This window comes from Salvelinus alpinus, chromosome 25 (genome assembly GCF_045679555.1).
Source record: "Salvelinus alpinus chromosome 25, SLU_Salpinus.1, whole genome shotgun sequence".
Taxonomy (NCBI): domain Eukaryota; kingdom Metazoa; phylum Chordata; class Actinopteri; order Salmoniformes; family Salmonidae; genus Salvelinus; species Salvelinus alpinus.
The window spans coordinates 41,951,018-41,972,758 of NC_092110.1; the positions used below are offsets into that span (position 1 = coordinate 41,951,018).

A 21,741-nucleotide genomic window follows, 5' to 3' on the forward strand; every position below is an offset into this window, starting at 1 on the left:
AGGCTGGCTTAATCGACATCCACGTTTTCAGCACCACGGGGAACAGTAGGGTTAACTGCCTTGCTCAGGGGCAGAACGACAGATTTTTACCTTGTCAGCTCGGGGATTCGATCCAGCAACCTTTCGGGTTACTGGCCCAACGCTCTAACAGACAGATTAATTTTTTTTTAAGTAAAAGATTCTGATCACGTCTCCTTTCATGTATGCCAAAATAACGTAGATTTCCATGAAATGTGTTTATAAAAATTTCCCCATGTGTGGAAATCCTCAAACGCTGAACTTTATTCAACTATGTGATGAAATGTGACGTTAGAATGTGTTATTACATTTTCCTGTAAACAGAGAATTGGGCGCCATTTGGGACACAGGTGTCTCTTCATTTCTCCTGAATGTCCAGAGTCTTTTTTTTAAATTCAGGACCTCTGTGTTGGTCAGAGCGACTGATCTGGGATGAGTTGAAATCGCTTCTGATTTTTCAAGTGTTCTTCTTGTTGCAGGATATTTCGTATCTATTTCTCTTTAGGGGCCCTTGTACGGTAGCACTGTTACAGGGATGTCTAGTGTGTAATGCTAGTCATGCAGGCTGGTCAATCTTTCTGATGATGCTGCAGTGCAGACCTTAAAGATGGAATCTGCAGTGGGGGGGAAACGGTGCCACTGGCTGCCTCACCACCATTGTTATTGTTTTTGTTGCAGACCTTAGACTGTCTGTGATCAGTATTATCTCTCACACACAGTACAGTCTCTCTCTCACACACACAGTACAAATTCTCTCTTTCACACAGTACAGTTTCTCACACACAGTACAGTCTCTCTCTCACACAGTACAGTCTCTCTCTCACACACACAGTACAAATTCTCTCTCTCTCTCACACATGCAGTACAAAATTTCTCGCTCACACAGTACAGTATTTTTTTTCTCTCTCTTTCTCTCTCACACACACAGTACAAAGTCTCCCTCTTTCTCTCTCTCACACAGTACAGAGTATCTCTCTCTCTCACACACACAGTACAAAGTCTCTCTCACACACACACACACACACAGTACAAAGTCTCTCTCTATCTCTCTCTCACACAGTACAGAGTATCTCTCTCTCTCTCTCTCTCTCACACACAGTACTGCAGACCTCATGGGTTGGTCTCTCAAATGATGGTCTCTCTCACACAGTGCTGTTGGTCCTCTGGGTTGATCTCGTGACAGACCATAAATGCTAATCAAGTAGCCAGCATGCAAGAGATTTGTGTTGCTGTTCTGATTGCTCGGATGGTGTCCCACAGTGCTGTAGACCTCTGGGTTAGTCTGTCAAACAGTCTTTCAGATGGTCTATATCTCACACGGTGCTGCAGACTGTTGGACTGGTCTCTTAGATTATCCCTCTCACACACACAGTGCTGTAGTCTTTGTCGGGTTGATCTCTCAAATAGTGCTGCAGACTTCTAGGTTGGTCTCACAGACAGTCTCCCTCTCTCATACAGTGCTGCAGACTTCTAGGTTGGTCTCACAGACAGTCTCCCTCTCTCATACAGTGCTGCAGACTTCTAGGTTGGTCTCACAGACAGTCTCCCTCTCTCATACAGTGCTGCAGGGCCCCTCACTGTCTTCCTCGCTCTCATCCCACACCGCAACACCCCCCATGGCTCCTGCCTGGACGTGGCCAACTCTCGGCTGGGTTTGGAACCTAGAAGACGGGGGGAATGAGACTGGAATGAGACAGGGAATTAGACCCTTCTTTTAACCTGTATTATACTGTAAAAGGAACCAGTATTATACTGTAAAAGGAACCAGTATTATACTGTAAAAGGAACCAGTATTCCTTACCGTAGCTTTTTGAAGTTAGGAAATGTCTGCCTCTCAGTGGCTTGAACCGGTCTGAAGCCTTGTGGTGTATTCTCCTTTACGGGGGCTGCGTCTCCCTAGTTCACACCGTGATAAGGGAACAGGATTAGATGTCTACAGTTCACACAGTGATAAGGGAACAGGATTAGATATCTCTCCAGTTCACACCGTGACAAGGGAACAGGATTAGATATCTCTCCAGTTCACACCGTGACAAGGGAACAGGATTAGATGTCTCTCCAGTTCACACCGTGACAAGGGAACAGGATTAGATATCTCTCCAGTTCACACCGTGACAAGGGAACAGGATTAGATGTCTCTCCAGTTCACACCGTGACAAGGGAACAGGATTAGATATCTCTCCAGTTCACACCGTGACAAGGGAACAGGATTAGATATCTCTCCAGTTCACACCGTGATAAGGGAACAGGATTAGATATCTCTCCAGTTCACACCGTGACAAGGGAACAGGATTAGATATCTCTCCAGTTCACACCGTGACAAGGGAACAGGATTAGATATCTCTCCAGTTCACACCGTGATAAGGGAACAGGATTAGATATCTCTCCAGTTCACACCGTGATAAGGGAACAGGATTAGATATCTCTCCAGTTCACACCGTGATAAGGGAACAGGATTAGATATCTCTCCAGTTCACACCGTGACAAGGGAACAGGATTAGATATCTCTCCAGTTCACACCGTGATAAGGGAACAGGATTAGATATCTCTCCAGTTCACACCGTGACAAGGGAACAGGATTAGATATCTCTCCAGTTCACACCGTGATAAGGGAACAGGATTAGATATCTCTCCAGTTCACACCGTGACAAGGGAACAGGATTAGATATCTCTCCAGTTCACACCGTGACAAGGGAACAGGATTAGATGTCTCTCCAGTTCACACCATGATAAGGGAACAGGATTAGATGTCTACAGTTCACACCGTGATAAGGGAACAGGATTAGATATCTCCGTAGTTCACACCGTGATAAGGGAACAGGATTAGATGTCTCCCTAGTTCACACCGTGATAAGGGAACAGGATTAGATGTCTCTCCAGTTCACACCGTGATAAGGGAACAGGATTAGATATCTCTCCAGTTCACACCGTGACAAGGGAACAGGATTAGATGTCTCTCCAGTTCACACCATGATAAGGGAACAGGATTAGATATCTTCCTAGTTCACACCGTGACAAGGGAACAGGATTAGATGTCTCCCTAGTTCACACCGTGATAAGGGAACAGGATTAGATGTCTCCCTAGTTCACTCCGTGATAAGGGAATAAGATTAGATGTACAGTGAGGGAAAAAAGTATTTGATCCCCTGCTGATTTTGTACGTTTGCCCACTGACAAAGAAATTATCAGTCTATAATTTTAATGGTAGGTTTATTTGAACAGTGAGAGACAGAATAACAACAAAAATATCCAGAAAAATGCATGTCAAAAATGTTATAAATTGATTTGCATTTTAATGAGGGAAATAAGTATTTGACCCCTTCTCAATCAAAAAGATTTCTGGCTCCCAGGTGTCTTTCATACAGGTAACGAACGGAGATTAGGAGCACACTCTTAAAAGGAGTGCTCCTAATCTCAGTTTCTTACCTGTATAAAAGATACCTGTCCACAGAAGCAATCAATCAATCAGATTCCAAACTCTCCACCATGGCCAAGACCAAAGAGCTCTCCAAGGATGTCAGGGACAAGATTGTAGACCTACACAAGGCTGGAATGGGCTACAAGACCATCGCCAAGCAGCTTGGTGAGAAGGTGACAACAGTTTCTGTGATTATTCGCAAATGGAAGAAACACAAAAGAACTGTCAATCTCCCTCAGCCTGGGGCTCCATGCAAGATCTCACCTCGTGGAGTTGCAATGATCATGAGAACGGTGAGGAATCAGCCCAGAACTACACAGGAGGATCTTGTCAATGATCTCAAGGCAGCTGGGACCATAGTCATCAAGAAAACAATTGGTAACACACTATGCCGTGAAGGACTGAAATCCTGCAGCGCCCGCAAGGTCCCCCTGCTCAAGAAAGCACATATACATGCCCGTCTGAAGTTTGCCAATGAACATCTGAATGATTCAGAGGACAACTGGGTGAACGTGTTGTGGTCAGATGAGACCAACATGGAGTTCTTTGGCATCAACCCAACTTGCCGTGTTTGGAGGAGGAGGAATGCTGCCTATGACCCCAAGAAACCATCCCCACCGTCAAACATGGAGGTGGAAACATTATGCTTTGGGGGTGTTTTTCTGCTAAAGGGACAGGACAACTTCACCGCATCAAAGGGACGATGGACGGGGCCATGTACCGTCAAATGTACCGTCAAACCCTCAGCCAGGGTATTGAAAATGGGTCGTGGATGGGTATTCCAGCATGACAATGACCCAAAACACACGGCCAAGGCAACAAAGGAGTGGCTCAAGAAGAAGCACATTAAGGTCCTGGAGTGGCCTAGCCAGTCTCCAGATCTTAATCCCATAGAAAATCTGTGGAGGGAGCTGAAGGTTCGAGTTGCCAAACGTCAGCCTAGAAACCTTAATGACTTGAAGAAGATCTGCAAAGAGGAGTGGGACAAAATCCCTCCTGAGATGTGTGCAAACCTGGTGGCCAACTACAAGAAACGTCTGACCTCTGTGATTGCCAACAAGGGTTTTGCCACCAAGTACTAAGTCATGTTTTGCAGAGGGGTCAAATACTTATTTCCCTCATTAAAATGCAAATCAATTCATAACATTTTTGACATGCGTTTTTCTGGATTTTTTTGTTGATATTCTGTCTCTCACTGTTCAAATAAACCTACCATTAAAATTATAGACTGATCATTTCTTTGTCAGTGGGCAAACGTACAAAATCAGCAGGGGATCAAATACTTTTTTCCCTCACTGTAGATACTGTAGAGAACATTGTAGCAGAGATCATAACTGTCATGGCCAGATCCTAGCCTGGTCCCTATTCTTTTTGCAATGACAAGACAAGTAGCCACCCTTTGCCTTGATGACAGCTTTGTACATTATTGTAATTCTCTCAACCTGCTTCACCTGGAATGCTTTTCCAACAGTCTTGAAGGAGTTCCCACATATACTGAGCACTTGTTGGCTGCTGTTCCTTCACTCCGCGGTCCAACTCATCCCAAACCATCTCAGTTGGGTTGATGTCGGGTGATTGTGGAGGCCAGGTCATCTGATGCAGCACTCCATCACTGTCCTTCTTGGTCAAATAGCCCTTACACAGCCTGGAGGTGTGTTGGGTCATTGTCCTGTTGAAAAACAAATGATAGTCCCACTAAGCGCAAACCAGATGGGATGGCGTATCGCTGCAGAATGCGGTGGTAGCCATGCTGGTTAAGTGTGCCTTCAATTCGAAATAAATCACAGACAGTGTCACCAGCAAAGCACCCCCACACCATAACACCACCTCCTCCATGCTTCATGGTGGGAACCACACATGCAGAGATCATCCATTCAACTACTCTGCGTCTCACGAAGACACCACGGTTGGAACCAAGAATCTCACATTTGGACTCCAGACCAAAGAACAGATGTTCACTGGTCTAATGTCTATTGCTCGTGTTTCTTGACCCAAGCAAGTCTCTTCTTCTTATTGGTGTCCTTTAGTAGTGGTTTCTTTGCAGCAATTTGACCATGAATGCCTGATTCATGCAGTCTCCTCTAAACAGTTGATGTTGAGATGTGTCTGTTACTTGAACTCTGTGAAGCATTTATTTGGGCTGCAATCTGAGGTGCAGTTACCTCTAATTAACGTATCCTCTGCAGCAGAGGTAACTCTGGGTCTTCCTTTCCTGTGGCGGTCCTCATGAGAGCCAGTTTCAAAGCGCTTCGTGTTTTTGCGACTGCACTTGAAGAAACTTTCAAAGTTCTTGAAATGTTCTGTATTGACTGACCTTCGTCTTAAATGATGATGGACTGTCGTTTCTCCTTGCTTATTTGAGCTGTTCTTGCCATAATATGGACTTGGTCTTTTACCAAATAGGGTTATCTTCTGTATACCACCCCTACCTTGTCACAACACAACTGATTGGCTAAAACGCATTAAGAAGGAAAACAATTCCCCAAATTAACTTTTAACAAGGCACGCCTGTTAATTGAAATGCATTCCAGGTGACTACCTCATGAAGCTGGTTGAGAGAATGCCAAGAGTGTGCAAAGCTGTCATCAAGGCAAAGGTTTGCTACTTTGAAGAATCTCAGATTTAAAAAATAGTTTGATTTGTTTAACACTTTTTTGGTTACTACATGATTCCATATGTGTTATTTCATAGTTTTGATGTCTTCACTATTATTCTACAATGTAGAAAATACTAAAAATAAAGAAAAACCATTGAATGAGTAGTTGTGTTTTAACTTTTGACTGGTACCGTATATATTGATATAATGGTACTGAATATACTAATATATTGATATAATGGTACTGTATATATTGATATATTGATATAACGGTACTGAATATATTGATATAATGGTACTGTATACATAGATATAATGGTACTGTATATATTGATATAACGGTACTGTATATATTGATATAATGGTACTGTATATATTGATATAATGGTACTGTATACATAGATATAATGGTACTGTATTGATAATGGTACTGTATATATTGATATAATGGTACTGTATATATTGATATAATGGTACTGTATATATGTATATATTGATATACTGGTACTCTATTTATTGATATAATGGTACTGTATATATTGATATAATGGTACTGTATATATTGATATAATGGTACTGTATATATTGATATAATGGTACTGTATACATAGATATAATGGTACTGTATATATTGATATAATGGTACTGTATACATAGATATAATGGTACTGTATATATTGATATAATGGTACTGTATATATTGATATAATGGTACTGTATATATTGATATAATGGTACTGTATATATGTATATATTGATATAATGGTACTGTAAATATGTATATATTGATATAATGGTACTGTATATATTGATATAATGGTACTGTATATATTGATATAATGGTACTGTATATATTGATATATTGGTACTGAATATACTGATATAATTGTACTGTATATATTGATATAATGGTACTGTATATATTGATATATTGATATAACGGTACTGAATATATTGATATAACGGTACTGAATATATTGATATAACGGTACTGTATATATTGATATAACGGTACTGAATATATTGATATAACGGAACTGTATATATTGATATAACGGTACTGTATATATTGATATAACGGTACTGTATATATTGATATAACGGTACTGTATATATTGATATAATGGTACTGTATATATGTATATATTGATATAACGGTACTGTATATATTGATATAACGGTACTGTATATATTGATATAACGGTACTGTATATATTGATATAACGGTACTGAATATATTGATATAATGGTACTATATATATTGATATATTGATATAATGGTACTGAATATAATGGTACTGAATATATTGATATATTGATATAATGGTACTGAATATATTGATATAATGGTACTGTATATATTGATATATTGATATAATGGTACTGAATATACTGATATAATTGTACTGTATATATTGATATAATGGTACTGTATATATTGATATAATGGTACTGTATATATTGATATAACGGTACTGAATATATTGATATAATGGTACTGTATATATTGATATAATGGTACTGTATATATGTATATATTGATATAATCGTAATGAATATATTGATATATTGATATAATGGTACTGAATATATTGATATAATGGTACTGTATATATTGATATAATAGTACTGTATATATTGATATAACGGTACTGTATATATTGATATAATGGTACTGTATATATTGATATAATGGTACTGTATATATTGATAACGGTACTGAATATATTGATATATTGATATATTGATATAATGGTACTGTATATATGTATATATTGATATAATGGTACTGTATATATGTATATAATGGTACTGTATATATGTATATATTGATATAACGGTACTGTATATATTGATATAACGGTACTGAATATATTGATATATTGATATAATGGTACTGTATATATGTATATATTGATATAATGGTACTGAATATATTGATATAATGGTACTGAATATATTGATATAATGGTACTGTATATATTGATATAATAGTACTGTATATATTGATATAATGGTAGTGAATATATTGATATAATGGTACTGAATATATTGATATAATGGTACTGAATATATTGATATAATGGTACTGTATATATTGATATAATGGTACTGAATATATTGATATATTGATATAATGGTACTGAATATATTGATATAATGGTACTGAATATATTGATATAATGGTAGTGAATATATTGATATAATGGTACTGTATATATTGATATAATGGTAGTGAATATATTGATATAATAGTACTGTATATATTGATATAATGGTAGTGAATATATTGATATAATGGTACTGTATATATTGATATAATGGTACTGAATATATTGATATAATGGTACTGAATATATTGATATAATGGTACTGAATATATTGATATAATGGTACTGTATATATTGATATAATGGTAGTGAATATATTGATATAATGGTACTGAATATATTGATATAACGGTACTGAATATATTGATATAACGGTACTGAATATATTGATATATTGATATAATGGTAGTGAATATATTGATATAATGGTACTGAATATATTGATATAACGGTACTGAATATATTGATATATTGATATAATGGTAGTGAATATATTGATATAATGGTACTGTATATATTGATATAATGGTAGTGAATATATTGATATAATGGTAGTGAATATATTGATATAATGGTACTGTATATATTGATATAATGGTAGTGAATATATTGATATAATGGTAGTGAATATATTGATATAATGGTACTGTATATATTGATATAATGGTAGTGAATATATTGATATAATGGTACTGTATATATTGATATAATGGTACTGTATATATTGATATAATGGTAGTGAATATATTGATATAATGGTACTGAATATATTGATATATTGATATAATGGTAGTGAATATATTGATATAATGGTACTGAATATATTGATATAACGGTACTGAATATATTGATATATTGATATAATGGTAGTGAATATATTGATATAATGGTAGTGAATATATTGATATAATGGTACTGTATATATTGATATAATGGTAGTGAATATATTGATATAATGGTAGTGAATATATTGATATAATGGTACTGTATATATTGATATAATGGTAGTGAATATATTGATATAATGGTACTGTATATATTGATATAATGGTACTGTATATATTGATATAATGGTACTGTATATATTGATATAATGGTAGTGAATATATTGATATAATGGTACTGAATATATTGATATAATGGTAGTGAATATATTGATATAATGGTACTGTATATATTGATATAATGGTAGTGAATATATTGATATAATGGTACTGTATATATTGATATAATGGTACTGTATATATTGATATAATGGTAGTGAATATATTGATATAATGGTACTGAATATATTGATATATTGATATAATGGTAGTGAATATATTGATATAATGGTACTGAATATATTGATATAACGGTACTGAATATATTGATATATTGATATAATGGTAGTGAATATATTGATATAATGGTAGTGAATATATTGATATAATGGTACTGTATATATTGATATAATGGTAGTGAATATATTGATATAATGGTAGTGAATATATTGATATAATGGTACTGTATATATTGATATAATGGTAGTGAATATATTGATATAATGGTACTGTATATATTGATATAATGGTACTGTATATATTGATATAATGGTACTGTATATATTGATATAATGGTAGTGAATATATTGATATAATGGTACTGAATATATTGATATAACGGTACTGAATATATTGATATATTGATATAATGGTAGTGAATATATTGATATAATGGTACTGAATATATTGATATAACGGTACTGAATATATTGATATATTGATATAATGGTAGTGAATATATTGATATAATGGTACTGTATATATTGATATAATGGTAGTGAATATATTGATATAATGGTAGTGAATATATTGATATAATGGTACTGTATATATTGATATAATGGTACTGTATATATTGATATAATGGTAGTGAATATATTGATATAATGGTACTGAATATATTGATATAATGGTAGTGAATATATTGATATAATGGTACTGGATATATTGATATAATGGTAGTGAATATATTGATATAATGGTACTGTATATATTGATATAATGGTACTGTATATATTGATATAATGGTAGTGAATATATTGATATAATGGTACTGAATATATTGATATATTGATATAATGGTAGTGAATATATTGATATAATGGTACTGAATATATTGATATAACGGTACTGAATATATTGATATATTGATATAATGGTAGTGAATATATTGATATAATGGTAGTGAATATATTGATATAATGGTACTGTATATATTGATATAATGGTAGTGAATATATTGATATAATGGTACTGAATATATTGATATAACGGTACTGAATATATTGATATATTGATATAATGGTAGTGAATATATTGATATAATGGTACTGTATATATTGATATAATGGTAGTGAATATATTGATATAATGGTACTGTATATATTGATATAATGGTACTGTATATATTGATATAATGGTACTGTATATATTGATATAATGGTAGTGAATATATTGATATAATGGTACTGAATATATTGATATAACGGTACTGAATATATTGATATATTGATATAATGGTAGTGAATATATTGATATAATGGCACTGAATATATTGATATAACGGTACTGAATATATTGATATATTGATATAATGGTAGTGAATATATTGATATAATGGTACTGAATATACTAATATATTGATATAATGGTACTGTATATATTGATATATTGATATAACGGTACTGAATATATTGATATAATGGTACTGTATACATAGATATAATGGTACTGTATATATTGATATAACGGTACTGTATATATTGATATAATGGTACTGTATATATTGATATAATGGTACTGTATACATAGATATAATGGTACTGTATTGATAATGGTACTGTATATATTGATATAATGGTACTGTATATATTGATATAATGGTACTGTATATATGTATATATTGATATACTGGTACTCTATTTATTGATATAATGGTACTGTATATATTGATATAATGGTACTGTATATATTGATATAATGGTACTGTATATATTGATATAATGGTACTGTATACATAGATATAATGGTACTGTATATATTGATATAATGGTACTGTATACATAGATATAATGGTACTGTATATATTGATATAATGGTACTGTATATATTGATATAATGGTACTGTATATATTGATATAATGGTACTGTATATATTGATATAATGGTACTGTATATATGTATATATTGATATAATGGTACTGTAAATATGTATATATTGATATAATGGTACTGTATATATTGATATAATGGTACTGTATATATTGATATAATGGTACTGTATATATTGATATATTGGTACTGAATATACTGATATAATTGTACTGTATATATTGATATAATGGTACTGTATATATTGATATATTGATATAACGGTACTGAATATATTGATATAACGGTACTGAATATATTGATATAACGGTACTGTATATATTGATATAACGGTACTGAATATATTGATATAACGGAACTGTATATATTGATATAACGGTACTGTATATATTGATATAACGGTACTGTATATATTGATATAACGGTACTGTATATATTGATATAATGGTACTGTATATATGTATATATTGATATAACGGTACTGTATATATTGATATAACGGTACTGTATATATTGATATAACGGTACTGTATATATTGATATAACGGTACTGAATATATTGATATAATGGTACTATATATATTGATATATTGATATAATGGTACTGAATATAATGGTACTGAATATATTGATATATTGATATAATGGTACTGAATATATTGATATAATGGTACTGTATATATTGATATATTGATATAATGGTACTGAATATACTGATATAATTGTACTGTATATATTGATATAATGGTACTGTATATATTGATATAATGGTACTGTATATATTGATATAACGGTACTGAATATATTGATATAATGGTACTGTATATATTGATATAATGGTACTGTATATATGTATATATTGATATAATCGTAATGAATATATTGATATATTGATATAATGGTACTGAATATATTGATATAATGGTACTGTATATATTGATATAATAGTACTGTATATATTGATATAACGGTACTGTATATATTGATATAATGGTACTGTATATATTGATATAATGGTACTGTATATATTGATAACGGTACTGAATATATTGATATATTGATATATTGATATAATGGTACTGTATATATGTATATATTGATATAATGGTACTGTATATATGTATATAATGGTACTGTATATATGTATATATTGATATAACGGTACTGTATATATTGATATAACGGTACTGAATATATTGATATATTGATATAATGGTACTGTATATATGTATATATTGATATAATGGTACTGAATATATTGATATAATGGTACTGAATATATTGATATAATGGTACTGTATATATTGATATAATAGTACTGTATATATTGATATAATGGTAGTGAATATATTGATATAATGGTACTGAATATATTGATATAATGGTACTGAATATATTGATATAATGGTACTGTATATATTGATATAATGGTACTGAATATATTGATATATTGATATAATGGTACTGAATATATTGATATAATGGTACTGAATATATTGATATAATGGTAGTGAATATATTGATATAATGGTACTGTATATATTGATATAATGGTAGTGAATATATTGATATAATAGTACTGTATATATTGATATAATGGTAGTGAATATATTGATATAATGGTACTGTATATATTGATATAATGGTACTGAATATATTGATATAATGGTACTGAATATATTGATATAATGGTACTGAATATATTGATATAATGGTACTGTATATATTGATATAATGGTAGTGAATATATTGATATAATGGTACTGAATATATTGATATAACGGTACTGAATATATTGATATAACGGTACTGAATATATTGATATATTGATATAATGGTAGTGAATATATTGATATAATGGTACTGAATATATTGATATAACGGTACTGAATATATTGATATATTGATATAATGGTAGTGAATATATTGATATAATGGTACTGTATATATTGATATAATGGTAGTGAATATATTGATATAATGGTAGTGAATATATTGATATAATGGTACTGTATATATTGATATAATGGTAGTGAATATATTGATATAATGGTAGTGAATATATTGATATAATGGTACTGTATATATTGATATAATGGTAGTGAATATATTGATATAATGGTACTGTATATATTGATATAATGGTACTGTATATATTGATATAATGGTACTGAATATATTGATATAATGGTACTGAATATATTGATATATTGATATAATGGTAGTGAATATATTGATATAATGGTACTGAATATATTGATATAACGGTACTGAATATATTGATATATTGATATAATGGTAGTGAATATATTGATATAATGGTAGTGAATATATTGATATAATGGTACTGTATATATTGATATAATGGTAGTGAATATATTGATATAATGGTAGTGAATATATTGATATAATGGTACTGTATATATTGATATAATGGTAGTGAATATATTGATATAATGGTACTGTATATATTGATATAATGGTACTGTATATATTGATATAATGGTACTGTATATATTGATATAATGGTAGTGAATATATTGATATAATGGTACTGAATATATTGATATAATGGTAGTGAATATATTGATATAATGGTACTGTATATATTGATATAATGGTAGTGAATATATTGATATAATGGTACTGTATATATTGATATAATGGTACTGTATATATTGATATAATGGTAGTGAATATATTGATATAATGGTACTGAATATATTGATATATTGATATAATGGTAGTGAATATATTGATATAATGGTACTGAATATATTGATATAACGGTACTGAATATATTGATATATTGATATAATGGTAGTGAATATATTGATATAATGGTAGTGAATATATTGATATAATGGTACTGTATATATTGATATAATGGTAGTGAATATATTGATATAATGGTAGTGAATATATTGATATAATGGTACTGTATATATTGATATAATGGTAGTGAATATATTGATATAATGGTACTGTATATATTGATATAATGGTACTGTATATATTGATATAATGGTACTGTATATATTGATATAATGGTAGTGAATATATTGATATAATGGTACTGAATATATTGATATAACGGTACTGAATATATTGATATATTGATATAATGGTAGTGAATATATTGATATAATGGTACTGAATATATTGATATAACGGTACTGAATATATTGATATATTGATATAATGGTAGTGAATATATTGATATAATGGTACTGTATATATTGATATAATGGTAGTGAATATATTGATATAATGGTAGTGAATATATTGATATAATGGTACTGTATATATTGATATAATGGTACTGAATATATTGATATAATGGTACTGAATATATTGATATAATGGTACTGAATATATTGATATACTGGTACTGTATATATTGATATAATGGTACTGTATATATTGATATAATGGTAATGTATATATTGATATAATGGTACTGTATATATTGATATAATGGTACTGAATATATTGATATATTGATATAACGGTACTGAATATATTGATATAACGGTACTGTATATATTGATATAATGGTAGTGAATATATTGATATAATGGTAGTGAATATATTGATATAATGGTACTGAATATATTGATATAACGGTAGTGAATATATTGATATAACGGTACTGAATATATTGATATAACGGTACTGTATATATTGATATAATGGTAGTGAATATATTGATATAACGGTACTGAATATATTGATATAACGGTACTGTATATATTGATATAATGGTAGTGAATATATTGATATAACGGTACTGAATATATTGATATAACGGTACTGTATATATTGATATAATGGTAGTGAATATATTGATATAATGGTACTGAATATATTGATATATTGATATAATAGTACTGTATATATTGATATAATGGTACTGTATATATTGATATAATGGTAGTGAATATATTGATATAATAGTACTGTATATATTGATATAATGGTACTGAATATATTGATATAATGGTAGTGAATATATTGATATAATGGTACTGAATATATTGATATAACGGTACTGAATATATTGATATATTGATATAATGGTAGTGAATATATTGATATAATGGTACTGTATATATTGATATAATGGTAGTGAAAATATTGATATAAGGGTAGTGAATATATTGATATAATGGTACTGTATATATTGATATAACGGTACTGAATATATTGATATATTGATATAATGGTAGTGAATATATTGATATAATGGTAGTGAATATATTGATATAATGGTAGTGAATATATTGATATAATGGTACTGTATATATTGATATAATGGTACTGAATATATTGATATAACGGTACTGAATATATTGATATAACGGTAGTGAATATATTGATATAACGGTACTGAATATATTGATATAACGGTACTGTATATATTGATATAATGGTAGTGAATATATTGATATAATGGTAGTGAATATATTGATATAATGGTACTGAATATATTGATATATTGATATAATGGTAGTGAATATATTGATATAATGGTACTGAATATATTGATATAACGGTACTGAATATATTGATATATTGATATAATGGTAGTGAATATATTGATATAATGGTAGTGAATATATTGATATAATGGTACTGTATATATTGATATAATGGTAGTGAATATATTGATATAATGGTAGTGAATATATTGATATAATGGTACTGTATATATTGATATAATGGTAGTGAATATATTGATATAATGGTACTGTATATATTGATATAATGGTACTGTATATATTGATATAATGGTACTGTATATATTGATATAATGGTAGTGAATATATTGATATAATGGTACTGAATATATTGATATAATGGTAGTGAATATATTGATATAATGGTACTGTATATATTGATATAATGGTAGTGAATATATTGATATAATGGTACTGTATATATTGATATAATGGTACTGTATATATTGATATAATGGTAGTGAATATATTGATATAATGGTACTGAATATATTGATATATTGATATAATGGTAGTGAATATATTGATATAATGGTACTGAATATATTGATATAACGGTACTGAATATATTGATATATTGATATAATGGTAGTGAATATATTGATATAATGGTAGTGAATATATTGATATAATGGTACTGTATATATTGATATAATGGTAGTGAATATATTGATATAATGGTACTGAATATATTGATATAACGGTACTGAATATATTGATATATTGATATAATGGTAGTGAATATATTGATATAATGGTACTGTATATATTGATATAATGGTAGTGAATATATTGATATAATGGTACTGTATATATTGATATAATGGTACTGTATATATTGATATAATGGTAGTGAATATATTGATATAATGGTACTGAATATATTGATATAACGGTACTGAATATATTGATATATTGATATAATGGTAGTGAATATATTGATATAATGGCACTGAATATATTGATATAACGGTACTGAATATATTGATATATTGATATAATGGTAGTGAATATATTGATATAATGGTACTGTATATATTGATATAATGGTAGTGAATATATTGATATAATGGTAGTGAATATATTGATATAATGGTACTGAATATATTGATATAATGGTACTGTATATATTGATATAATGGTACTGAATTTATTGATATAATGGTACTGAATATATTGATATAATGGTACTGTATATATTGATATAATGGTACTGTATATATTGATATAATGGTAATGTATATATTGATATAATGGTACTGTATATATTGATATAATGGTACTGAATATATTGATATATTGATATAACGGTACTGAATATATTGATATAACGGTACTGTATATATTGATATAATGGTAGTGAATATATTGATATAATGGTAGTGAATATATTGATATAATGGTACTGAATATATTGATATAACGGTAGTGAATATATTGATATAACGGTACTGAATATATTGATATAACGGTACTGTATATATTGATATAATGGTAGTGAATATATTGATATAACGGTACTGAATATATTGATATAACGGTACTGTATATATTGATATAATGGTAGTGAATATATTGATATAACGGTACTGAATATATTGATATAACGGTACTGTATATATTGATATAATGGTAGTGAATATATTTATATAATGGTACTGAATATATTGATATATTGATATAATAGTACTGTATATATTGATATAATGGTACTGAATATATTGATATAATGGTAGTGAATATATTGATATAATGGTACTGTATATATTGATATAATGGTAGTGAATATATTGATATAATGGTACTGAATATATTGATATAACGGTACTGAATATATTGATATATTGATATAATGGTAGTGAATATATTGATATAATGGTACTGAATATATTGATATAACGGTACTGAATATATTGATATATTGATATAATGGTAGTGAATATATTGATATAATGGTACTGTATATATTGATATAATGGTAGTGAAAATATTGATATAATGGTAGTGAATATATTGATATAATGGTACTGTATGTATTGATATAATGGTAGTGAATATATTGATATAATGGTAGTGAATATATTGATATAATGGTAGTGAATATATTGATATAATGGTAGTGAATATATTGATATAATGGTACTGGATATATTGATATAATGGTAGTGAATATATTGATATAATGGTACTGTATATATTGATATAATGGTAGTGAATATATTGATATAATGGTACTGAATATATTGATATAACGGTAGTGAATATATTGATATAACGGTCGTGAATATATTGATATAACGGTACTGAATATATTGATATAACGGTACTGTATATATTGATATAACGGTACTGTATATATTGATATAACGGTACTGAATATATTGATATAATGGTACTGTATATATTGATATAATGGTAGTGAATATATTGATATAATGGTACTGAATATATTGATATATTGATATAATAGTACTGTATATATTGATATAATGGTACTGTATATATTGATATAATGGTAGTGAATATATTGATATAATAGTACTGTATATATTGATATAATGGTGCTGAATATATTGATATAATGGTACTGAATATATTGATATAATGGTAGTGAATATATTGATATAATAGTACTGTATATATTGATATAATGGTACTGTATATATTGATATAATGGTACTGTATATATTGATATAATGGTAATGTATATATTGATATAATGGTACTGTATATATTGATATAATGGTACTGAATATATTGATATATTGATATAACGGTACTGAATATATTGATATAACGGTACTGTATATATTGATATAATGGTAGTGAATATATTGATATAATGGTAGTGAATATATTGATATAATGGTACTGAATATATTGATATAACGGTAGTGAATATATTGATATAACGGTACTGAATATATTGATATAACGGTACTGTATATATTGATATAATGGTAGTGAATATATTGATATAACGGTACTGAATATATTGATATAACGGTACTGTATATATTGATATAATGGTAGTGAATATATTGATATAACGGTACTGAATATATTGATATAACGGTACTGTATATATTGATATAATGGTAGTGAATATATTGATATAATGGTACTGAATATATTGATATATTGATATAATAGTACTGTATATATTGATATAATGGTACTGTATATATTGATATAATGGTAGTGAATATATTGATATAATAGTACTGTATATATTGATATAATGGTACTGAATATATTGATATAATGGTAGTGAATATATTGATATAATGGTACTGTATATATTGATATAATGGTAGTGAATATATTGATATAATGGTACTGAATATATTGATATAACGGTACTGAATATATTGATATATTGATATAATGGTAGTGAATATATTGATATAATGGTACTGAATATATTGATATAACGGTACTGAATATATTGATATATTGATATAATGGTAGTGAATATATTGATATAATGGTACTGTATATATTGATATAATGGTAGTGAAAATATTGATATAATGGTAGTGAATATATTGATATAATGGTACTGTATGTATTGATATAATGGTAGTGAATATATTGATATAATGGTAGTGAATATATTGATATAATGGTAGTGAATATATTGATATAATGGTAGTGAATATATTGATATAATGGTAGTGAATATATTGATATAATGGTACTGTATATATTGATATAATGGTAGTGAATATATTGATATAATGGTACTGAATATATTGATATAACGGTAGTGAATATATTGATATAACGGTCGTGAATATATTGATATAACGGTACTGAATATATTGATATAACGGTACTGTATATATTGATATAACGGTACTGTATATATTGATATAACGGTACTGAATATATTGATATAATGGTACTGTATATATTGATATAATGGTAGTGAATATATTGATATAATGGTACTGAATATATTGATATATTGATATAATAGTACTGTATATATTGATATAATGGTACTGTATATATTGATATAATGGTAGTGAATATATTGATATAATAGTACTGTATATATTGATATAATGGTGCTGAATATATTGATATAATGGTACTGAATATATTGATATAATGGTACTGTATATATTGATATAATGGTAGTGAATATATTGATATAATGGTACTGAATATATTGATATAACGGTACTGAATATATTGATATATTGATATAATGGTAGTGAATATATTGATATAATGGTACTGTATATATTGATATAATGGTAGTGAAAATATTGATATAATGGTAGTGAATATATTGATATAATGGTACTGTATGTATTGATATAATGGTAGTGAATATATTGATATAATGGTAGTGAATATATTGATATAATGGTAGTGAATATATTGATATAATGGTAGTGAATATATTGATATAATGGTACTGAATATATTGATATAATGGTAGTGAATATATTGATATAATGGTACTGAATATATTGATATAATGGTACTGTATATATTGATATAATGGTAGTGAATATATTGATATAATGGTACTGAATATATTGATATAACGGTAGTGAATATATTGATATAACGGTACTGAATATATTGATATAACGGTACTGTATATATTGATATAACGGTACTGTATATATTAATATAACGGTACTGAATATATTGATATAATGGTACTGTATATATTGATATAATGGTAGTGAATATATTGATATAATGGTACTGAATATATTGATATATTGATATAATAGTACTGTATATATTGATATAATGGTACTGTATATATTGATATAATGGTAGTGAATATATTGATATAATAGTACTGTATATATTGATATAATGGTACTGAATATATTGATATAATGGTACTGAATATATTGATATAATGGTACTGTATATATTGATATAATGGTAGTGAATATATTGATATAATGGTACTGAATATATTGATATAACGGTACAGAATATATTGATATATTGATATAATGGTAGTGAATATATTGATATAATGGTACTGTATATATTGATATAATGGTAGTGAAAATATTGATATAAGGGTAGTGAATATATTGATATAATGGTACTGTATGTATTGATATAATGGTAGTGAATATATTGATATAATGGTAGTGAATATATTGATATAATGGTACTGTATATATTGATATAATGGTACTGAATATATTGATATAACGGTACTGAATATATTGATATAACGGTAGTGAATATATTGATATAACGGTACTGAATATATTGATATAACGGTACTGTATATATTGATATAATGGTAGTGAATATATTGATATAATGGTACTGAATATATTGATATAACGGTACTGTATATATTGATATAATGGTAGTGAATATATTGATATAATGCTACTGAATATATTGATATATTGATATAATAGTACTGTATATATTGATATAATGGTACTGTATATATTGATATAATGGTAGTGAATATATTGATATAATAGTACTGTATATATTGATATAATGGTAGTGAATATATTGATATAATAGTACTGTATATATTGATATAATGGTACTGAATATATTGATATAATGGTAGTGAATATATTGATATAATGGTACTGTATATATTGATATAATGGTAGTGAAAATATTGATATAAGGGTAGTGAATATATTGATATAATGGTACTGTATGTATTGATATAATGGTAGTGAATATATTGATATAATGGTAGTGAATATATTGATATAATGGTACTGTATATATTGATATAATGGTAGTGAATATATTGATATAATGGTAGTGAATATATTGATATAATGGTAGTGAATATATTGATATAATGGTACTGTATATATTGATATAATGGTAGTGAATATATTGATATAATGGTAGTGAATATATTGATATAATGGTACTGAATATATTGATATAATGG

General features: G+C 28.5%; 1 protein-coding gene across 5 annotated transcripts in view; it reads right to left on the bottom strand.

Moving 5' to 3' along the window:
• Nucleotides 1–232: 232 nt before the first annotated feature.
• The window catches only part of LOC139553982 (uncharacterized), a 70,930-nt gene continuing 49,421 nt past the window's right edge, over nt 233–21,741 (bottom strand). For 3 of the 5 annotated variants that reach the window (XM_071366820.1, XM_071366823.1, XM_071366822.1), the window contains 2 exons: nt 1,820–1,914; nt 233–1,679 (listed from right to left, as the gene is read on the bottom strand). In XM_071366820.1, the coding sequence (XP_071222921.1) occupies nt 1,571–1,679; nt 1,820–1,914 (204 nt within the window). In that variant the 3' untranslated portion in view covers nt 233–1,570. Of the gene's footprint in view, nt 1,702–1,819; nt 1,915–21,741 lie in introns of all 5 variants that reach the window. The other 2 variants (XM_071366821.1, XM_071366824.1) reach the window with 2 other exon arrangements.